The 9,340-nt window shown below is 46.6% G+C and overlaps 1 protein-coding gene across 9 annotated transcripts in view; it reads right to left on the reverse strand.

The window, feature by feature from the left end:
- Window positions 1-7,088, reverse strand: part of NVL (nuclear VCP like) — a 96,793-nt gene extending 89,705 nt beyond the window's left edge. For 8 of the 9 annotated variants that reach the window (XR_006603539.1, XM_013061159.2, XM_045069528.1 and 5 more), the window contains exons 1-4: window positions 6,944-7,088; window positions 3,738-3,811; window positions 1,308-1,360; window positions 1,126-1,225 (exon numbers count right to left, since the gene is read on the reverse strand). Coding sequence is in view for 7 of the 9 variants with exons in the window: in XM_013061159.2 (XP_012916613.1) it covers window positions 1,126-1,225; window positions 1,308-1,360; window positions 3,738-3,811; window positions 6,944-7,000 (284 nt within the window). In the remaining 2 variants the exon portion in view is untranslated. The remainder of the gene's footprint in view (window positions 1-1,125; window positions 1,226-1,307; window positions 1,361-3,737; window positions 3,812-6,943) is intronic. The other variant, XM_045069529.1, reaches the window with a different exon arrangement.
- Between the last annotated feature and the right edge of the window lie 2,252 nt (window positions 7,089-9,340).

Here is a 9,340-nt window from a genome sequence, read left to right on the forward strand (position 1 = left end):
AGAAAAAGAAGATAGAAAGAGCCCTAGATCTAGCAAAAATAAATGTTATCTAAACCCCTTCCAAAAAGAAGCCTCTAGGTCAACATGAATTCTAGGTGAATTCTAACAAACTAAGATAGAACAACAGTAATACTACGCTAACTTTTTCATCAAATAGAGACATAAAAACATTTTCCAGCTAATATTATGAAGTCAGTACAACCCTAATACCAAAACTTGATGAAGACACTGCAAAAGAGGAAAGAAATGGGGGTGCCTGGTGGTAGTCATTAAGCATCTGCCTTCAGCTTAGGTCATGATCCCAGGATCCTGAGACAGACCCTTGCAAAGGGCTCCCTCTTCCACTCCCCCTGCTCGTGTTCCTTCTCTTGCTCTTGCTATCTCTCTGTTAAATAAACAAAATCTTTAAAAGAAAAAAATGCACACCAGTATGAATAGAGACATAACCACATACAAAAAAAGATTAGCAAACAGGATTTTCCAATATCTAAGAAGGATAATACATCAGGACCAAGTAAGGTGTTTCCCAGGATTAAGACCCACTTAACACTCAAAAAAATCAACATAATTCACCAAATTAATAGAACAAAGGGAAAAAACATAGCAAAATCCTTCATTAAGTGCATAAAGAGCATTTGAAAATGTAATACCCATTCATGATAAAAACCCTCAATATTATTACTTAAATGACAAAATTAGTTGGTACCTTTTTAAATATCTGGCATTGTATTAGGGCAGAGGAAAACACAGATAATGATATGGGTCTGTTGCAGATACATACATAACAATCTCAACACCATATAACAAGCAACATCACAAATATCTATAAATAGGAGTTAAGGAAATCTGCAGAAAGGCATCTAAGACGGCCCAACAAAGGCACTAATGTGGCGTCTTGAAGGCTGGGTGGGAGTTACAGAAAGCCACTCATACAAAGGCACAAAAATGTGTCCTCTTTGGGCAATTGTGAGTATTCAGTAGGCCTGAAGCAAAGATCTGGAGACAGATTAAGTATTACATGTAGCCAATGCTGGCGATGAAGAGCCACTGAAAATTTTGCAAATAGAAATGCAATGTGACTGGGCTCCTGCTTAAGAAAAACAGTTCCTTTTCTGTAATCCTTACTCATTATCCTCTTCGTCTTGTCTTGCTCTTTTTGCCAGATGTTCATCTTCCAATTCTGTTAGATCCTTAAGTTCTTTCTCACTAGTAATTATATTAAATACTGAAACAAAGAGAAAAATGTCATGACCTAAAACAATTCTTTAACTTCATTAATAATTTAGTTCTAACACTAAAAGACTCACCTTTTTCTACCTGAATCCTAAAAGCATTTCTTTTTCTTCGACCGTAGTCTATACTGAAAAACATGAAAAGAATCTTAGTACAGTGGTCTCCACCAACGTTTTCCCATTAGACTCAATCTAAATTGATCACATTAATTTGCACAAGTATGTAAGTATGTCACTGTATTCACCCTGACCATAAGCTTATTTTCACTCTCTCTCTAACAAATAAAAATCCTTAAAAAAAAAAAAGCTTATTTTCAAGGAAATTCTGAGTTTACATTTCACTACTATAAATTTTTTTCTTTTGAAATTTTATGTATTTCAGAGACAGAGAAAGAGAGAGATAACATGAGCAGGGAAAGAAGCAGAGGCAGAGGGAGGAGACTCCCCACTGCGCAAGGAGCTCAACACAGGGCTTGATCCTAGGGCCTGAGCAGAAGGTAGACACTTAACCAACTGATCCACCCAGGGACCCATAAAATTTTCTTGATTAGAAATGGAGTTACAGAGGCACCTGGGTGGCTCAGTGGGTTAAGCCTCGGCCTTCAGCTTGGGTTGTGGTCTCAGGGTCCTGGGATTGAGCCCCGCTTCGGGCTCTCTGCTCAGTGGGGAGCCTGCTTCCTCCTCTCTCTGCCTGTCTCTCTGCCTACTTGTGAAATAAATAAATAAAATCTTAAAAAAAAAAGAAGAGAAAAAGAAAAAAGAAATGGGGTTACAGGGGCACCTGGGTGGCTCAGTGGGTTAGGCCTCAGCCTTCGGGTCAAGTCATGATCTCAGGGTCCTGGTATCGAGCCCCACATGGGGTTCTCTGCTCAGCGGGGAGTCTGCTTCCCCCTCTCTCTCTGCCTGCCTCTCTGCCTACTTGTGATCTCTCTCTCTGTCAAGTAAATAAAATCTTTAAAAAAAAAAAAAAGAAATGGGGTTATGGGGCTCCTGGGTGGCTCAGTGGGTTAAAGCCTCTGCCTTTGGCTCAGGTCATGATCCCAGGGTCCTGGGATGGATCAAGCCTCACATCGGGCTCTATGCTCAGCCGGTAGCCTGCTTCTTCCTCTCTCTCTCTCTGCCTGCCTTTCTGCCTACTTGTGATCTCTGTCAAATAAATAAATAAATAAATAAATAATCTACTAAAAAAATAAAAAAAAGAAATGGGGTTACAGCATCAGAACTACTGGCAGCTTGTACTGGAAGAGACAGGAAAGATGAAGGAAGGAATACGACTGAAGTTCTAAGATTATACAGGAGGGGCCATCAGCTGTGGACACACATGACCCTTCAAGGAAAGGTATGAATGACTCTAAAGGAGGCTCAGAGGTTGGAGGGCTGCCACCACTGCCTTGGGCCCAGGGGTCCAGATCTGGAAAGTGGCACTGTCCCTCTTAAGGGCAGGGCGGCCATCCTAGTGGGCCCACAGGACAAAGCAATGAAGCAAACTAATCCAATACAACTGGTGTTTTTATAAGAGTAAGAGGGGCACCTGATTGGCTCAGTCGGTGGAGCACGTGACTGTTGATCTCACGGTTCTGAGTTTGAGTCCCACACTGGGTATAGAGAATACTTAGAAATAAAATCTTAAAAGAGTAAGAGATTAGGATACAGACAGATGCACAGACGAAAGAGCAGGTGAGGACACAGGAAGAAGACAGTCACCTGCAAGGCAAAGAGAGACCTCAGGAGAAACCAACCCAGGCAGAGCCTTGAATGATCCCTGACTTCCTGCCCCACAACTGTGAGACTTTAAGCTTCTGTAGTTTAAGATCCCCTACCTCAGATTCATTTCTTTCTTTCTTTTTTTTTTTTTAAGATTTTATTTATTTATTTGACAGAGAGAGACACAGCAAGAGAGGGAACACAAGCAAGGGTAGTGGCAGAGAGAGAAGCAGGCTCTGCGGGAAGCCTGATGCCGGGCTTGATCCCAGGACCCTGGGATCATGACCTGAGCCAAAGGCAGATGCTTAATGAATGAACCACCAAGGCGCCCTGTCCGATATTTTTTTATGACAGTCCTAGCAAACTAGAATACTGAGAAAAAGAAAACAGAGGGTCTGAAATATACAAAGTGGTGATAATTCATGGAGTGAGGTATCAGGAAAGGTGAAGTTAGAGACAGAAGAGAAAAACTGAATCTTTAGGGGGAAGCCTAGAGATGTTTCAAGGTAGCCAGGAAGCTCAGGGAGATCATACCTGATGGTTTTAATTCTTTAATGAGACAGGAAAAAAGGCAATACTCCTGACCAGACTGTAAGGTACTGAAAGGGAAGCAGCAGCCATTTCCCTTAGTAACAAAGACAGCATCTTGCATATAATAGGTAATTGATAAATCTTTGTATACCTAGACTGAATTCTAAACTTTTGGACTGGTGAATAAATGCCAGCAGTGATTAATACCAACTGGATTGTTGGATGGAAACTAAAAATAAAGGCATGAATCTGGAGATTACATCTCTTTACCTGTACATTCTTTGTAAATCAGATGCTAAGACTCCAATGTCCACATATTTGCCACATTTGTTACTGGTGAGGTACTACAACAGAAAATAAGACAAACTTCAACACTATTTTAAACTCAGTGATTTTAATCAGAGATTGAGCCATTCAAACATTTATGCTTTAATGTAAACTCTTCATTATTAAGCGTATCAGAAACATTAAAAAAATCACTACATAATTATCAAGCCTGGAATCAGAGAATTTAACATTATTAATCACTATGATAGCACGGTACCAATAACTAAAATAGCTATAAGTGAGGGCTTATAACACTCTAAATTCCCAAATACCCCAGAACAAAGCACTAGGCTCACAAGGGCATGAAGGGCTATTTAAGTCTGAGGGAGCATCATAATATCTGTCACCTGTCCAATACTGCAGGAACTGCTGGCCAGAGACAACTCATGGTTTCAATATTAAATCACTTTTTGATGATGTCAGATCTTTGCAAAACTGGATTTTCAGCAGTTGCTGTAAGTAAATCCCTTGCAAAATTTAATGTGGAATCAGATATGAGAACGTCAGAGTCAATCTGACCCAAAGGGCATACAAACCCCACTCACATATGATTATTTAGGAATGAAACACAACAATATTAATTTTCCCATTTTTATAAATCACTTATTTCAAAATGCTACTAAGTTACTTGGATTAAATAGTCAGGAAGTGGCTTGAATCTAACTGTTTAATAAATAGACCCAGCAGGTATTACTTGGCCTGGAGGCACCAGGAAAAACTCCCAAGAAACTGAGGGCTCTGGGCACCTGCTGCAGGCCTCTAACTCATTCTTCTAGCAGCACTCACAGTCCCATGAGGGAAGTTGGTCTCCCCCACTTTATACATGGGAAAGTCTCAGAGACTTTAAAAGGCCACTTACTTACTTGGCAGCATGTAAATTACAGGGCCAGATTTCAAACCCAGAATGTCTGCCCACTTCCAAGTTTCTTTTTTTTTTTTAAACAAACATTTTATTTATTCATTTGACACAGAGAGATCACAAGTAGGCAGAGAGGCAGGCAGAGAGGAGGAAGCAGGCTCTCCACAGAGCAGAGAGCCAGATGCGGGGCCCGATCCCAGGACCCTGGGATCATGACCTGAGCTGAAGGCAGAGACTTTAACCCACTGAGCCACCCAGGCGCCCCCCACTTCCAAGTTTCAATGCCTGCTGCTCATCCAGTCAAGGCATGCCTGACTTCAGACAGCAGTTTCTTCTCAAGAATCCCTAACACAGGATAATGGTCTCGGCATAAATGCCTCCAGTGACAAGAGACCAGGTGATCCTCTATGTGTGAATAAATATATATACATATACACACACATATATATAGACACAAGTGTGTACACATGTACAAAACTTTAAGATACAACAGAAACTCGCCATGGTTACCCCTACAGAAATGAAGATGAAGGGATTCTTTCTTTCCTTTTATGCATTTCTGACCCTTCTATTTTAAAGCATAAGAACCTATTGCTTTCATAATAAGCCAAAGCAAAAGCAATAGAGAAAAATGGATAACGTGAAATGGTGAAGGGCTGTGTAAGGGCCACTGGATTCAGCCATTAGGAATCACTGTTGAGACATCGGTTGAACGCAGCAAAGCAGCCAGTGGTGGGAACATCCAGAGGCAGCTCTTGAGTTGCGGGAATGAAGGTCATGTGCCTGGCAGGTCTGAGGTCAGTGTGGTGACGACAGTGAAAGTAAGGGGGATGGCAGAAGGAAACAGGACAAAAAAGTAGACAGGGGCCAGACTACATCACATTCTTCACGATGGGTTTTTCTCTAGATAAGTCAGTGCGCTCAGTCAGTGAGGTGTCTCCCTTAGGCTCGGGTCATGATCCCCAAGTTCCAGGATCCATCCCCAAATCGGGATCTCTGCTAACAGGAGGTCTGCTGCTCCCTCTCCCTCTGTCCCCTGCCCCCACAACTCATGCTCTCTCTCTCTCAAATAAATATTAAAAAATACAAAATTAAATGTACATATACTTTCATTGAATCTGTTTATATACTCATATATTTATATTTAATTTTATGTTTATAGTAATTTTAGTGAATGTATAGAAAACATATAGATAGTACTTAAAGATTTTACACTGGAGGAGACCACCTAGGAAGTAGGTGAGAGGAATATGAGTCTAGAGAAACAGCGCAGGGGCTCAGGGCACTTCCAACACTTAAGAGTTTGGAAGGAAGAGACCCATCCGAAAAGGGGACTACAGCACTAGCGAAGCAAAAGGGAAAGAAAATATAGCTCCCAGAGGACGGAGTGCTGAGAAATTTCTCCCTCCTCCTAAGACTGCTGGCAGACAGTGCCACTCACTGCAAAACATTTACTACACACCGCTTTCTACAGATGAGTATGAAAATGAAAAACCCGTAGGCAAGAGCCTATTACAATATCTGATCCATGCCAAGCACCCACCGCCGTCCCGGCTCCTCCTGGACTGCACCTGTCCCTTCGCCAGCTACTCCCGAGCTGCACCGCCGCCGTCCTCACTCCTTCCAGGCTACACTCGCCTCCATCCTGGCTCCTCCCGGGCTGCAGCCGCCCGGACCCCCAGCTCCTCCAAGGCTACACCCGCCCCCGTCCCGTCTCCTCCCGAGCTGCACACGCCCCTTCCCTGTCTCCTCCCGGCCTAAACCCGCTCCTTCTCCGTTTCCACAGGCGCTACACCCAGCCCCGTCCCGTCTCTCCCGCGTTGCGCCCGCTCCTTCTCCGTCTCCACGGCTGCTGAACCGACCCCGTTCCGGCTCCTCCCGGCCTGCACCCGCTCCTTCTCTATCTCCTCTCGGGCTGCACCCGCTCCTTCTCGGTCTCCACAGGCGCTACACCCGCCCCCTTCCCGTCTCCTCCCGGGCTGCACCAGTCCCCGTCCCAGCTCCTCCGGGACTGCACGCGCCCTTTCCCCGACTCCGTGGGCGCTGCATCCGCCCCCGTCCCGTCCCGTCGCCTCCGGAGTGCACCAGTCCCCTCGCTGGCTCTTCCCCTCGCTGGCTGCACTCGCCCCTTCCCCGTCTCCTCAGGCGCCGCACCCGCCCGGACCCCGGCTCCCAGCAGTTCCGCGCGGCGGAAGGGCGGCCGACGCACCGCCCAGGACCCGGGCCGTGACAGGCGGCCAGTCCAGCCTGGCCTGGAAGCCACCGAGAAGGGGCCGCGCACAGTACCTACCTGCACGACTCGCTGCTTCAGCCTGTTGTCCACGAACCTCGCGGGTCGTGGCTTCATCGCACGCGTCAGGGTAGCCCCAACTAGGCGGCCCGCTCCACTGGCCCGGGGTCCTCGCAGGGCTGCCCACGACGATCGCCGGGCCGCCCTCTCCGCCTGCGCCCGCCCGCGCCCGCCCGCCCGCCTTTAGCGCCGCCCCGCAGCTCCTGTCCCACTGCCAGTGAGGAAGACGCCCCCGAGAACAACGACACCTGCCAACCCCAGGGACTTTCAGGGAGTCTTATTTTGCAGGCTTATCCAGAGGGCCCTGGAAGACAAGGACCCCTTTTGAACACGCTCAACTTTATTGTTCCCCGCTGAGCGGACACGCCTGCGCGCGGCCACGGCCAGCACCTTTCCGGCTGCGTGGCTCGGCTTGGGTTCTGGGTCAAGTTCCAGTCATCCCCTGCTCCGTGCAAAGTTAGTGTGGGCCGGAATCGTAATGAACCCCAAACCTAGAGACCTCCAGGACGATGAAGGAGGGGTAAAAGCACAGCGCCACCTAGCTCCGCAGGGAGACAGCACCTGGGCGCGGGGTGGGCAGGCAGGTGCACGCAGTTGTGCGCAGGTGACCATACCGTCTGCAACGTTCGGAAAGCTTGTCATCTTGAGTGATTTTCCGCCGCTGGTTTATGGAGCGCGTCCAGCGCAGGACTACAGCTAGACCTAGAAGCTGCCCAGAATTCTGGTAAAGGTCCGTATTGGCAAGTGAGGCGTTAAGACATAAATAACGGGACAGTTAACACAGTTACTGGCTTTCCTTTCAGTGTGCTTGCTTGGTTCACAGTGTTTTAAAAGATTCCCATTTGAGGTCGTCCTGGCTTGTGACTGATGAGGGAACAGAAGGCTGGCTGAGGACAAAGCAAAAGCTGACACCCTGCAGCCTTCCCCCACCCCCACACCTAGGTGGCACCTATGGGACATTCTTTAGGAATCTTCCAATATCTTAATGTTAATAGCTTGCTGAAAAGGGAAAAAACGACCTTGGCAATGGCCAGGCCTCTGGTATCCAGTATCTTCTAGGTCCTCTTTAGCATATGAAAGTTCTATTGAAATCTCCCTTTTCCTTACCTCCCACAACCCCGTGGTACCTAACCTGCCACCTCTCATAACCCCAGGGCAACAGCGCTCTCTGCCCAGGGGTCCTGTCCCCATGTTTTGATAAGCCACTATTTTGCACCAAAGCACTATTTTGCACAAAATTCTTTCTTGGTCATTGGCTCCGGACTTCACTCCACTGAACCTCACCTACGTTCTAAAACTTCATCATGACAACAGTGTTTATTAAGGTTGGGGATGGAGGGAGGTGGAATTAGACGTATTAACCTCCTTATTCAGAATGATGTGATGAGGGAACAGAAGGCTTGCTGAGGTCAAAGGACAAGCTGACACCCTGCAATGTCCACCCCCCCCACACACACACACAAACTCCTGGGTGGGACCTGTGGGACATTACTCCAGGAGGTTCCCAACTGTCTTCATGTTAATGCCCTGGTAGAGGGAAAAACAACCTTACATAGACAGTGGTTAAGGTCTCTGGTAACCTGTGAGTCTTTAACATATGAAAATCCTTTTGAAACCTCCCTTTGTCTTAGTTACCTCCCCCAACTCCCAAGTATATGAACAGTCACCCCTCACAACTCTGCAGCAGCTTTTTCTACCCATGGGTCTTGTCCCCATGACGAAGTTTTAAAATGTAAGAAAGAATTCTTAGGACGTCTCTGGTGCAAAAAAGTGACTTACTAAAGCACGGGGACAGGACCCATGGACAGGAAGAGTTGCTGCCCTGGGATTGTGAGGGTGGCAGGTTGTAAACAATGGGGCTAGAGGAGGTAAGGAAAAAGGGAGGCCATTCTATTTTGTAGGATTGCTTTGCACATTTGTGTGACTTTGATATTAAGTAAGGGGATGCTATTTAGGGAATAATTGTTAAGTGATCATACCATTTAAAAACAGATCGTGTCCATCTTTGCTTTAAATTGGGAGGTTAGGGGCGCCTGGGTGGGTCAGTGGGTTAAAGCCTCTGCTTTCAGCTCGGGTCATGATCCCAGGGTCCTGGGATTGAACCCTGCATCGGGGTCTCTCTGCTTGCTGGGGTGCCTGCTTCCTCCTTTCTCTCGCTCTCTGCCTGTCGCTCTGCTTATTTGTGATCTCTCTCTGTCAAATAAATAAAATCTTAAAAAAAAAAAATAGGGGCCCCTGGATGGCTCAGTGGGTTAAAGCCTCTGCTTTCGGCTCAGGTCATGGTCTTGGGGTCCTGGGATGGAGCCCCGCATCAGGTTCTCTGCTTAGCAGGGAGCCTGCTTTCTTCTCTCTCTGCCCACCTCTCTGCCTACTTGTGATCTCTCTCTCTGTCAAATA

This window comes from Mustela putorius, unplaced genomic scaffold (assembly GCF_011764305.1).
Source record: "Mustela putorius furo isolate JIRA1106 unplaced genomic scaffold, ASM1176430v1.1 tig00003942_pilon_pilon_pilon, whole genome shotgun sequence".
Classification (NCBI taxonomy): Eukaryota; Metazoa; Chordata; class Mammalia; order Carnivora; family Mustelidae; genus Mustela; species Mustela putorius.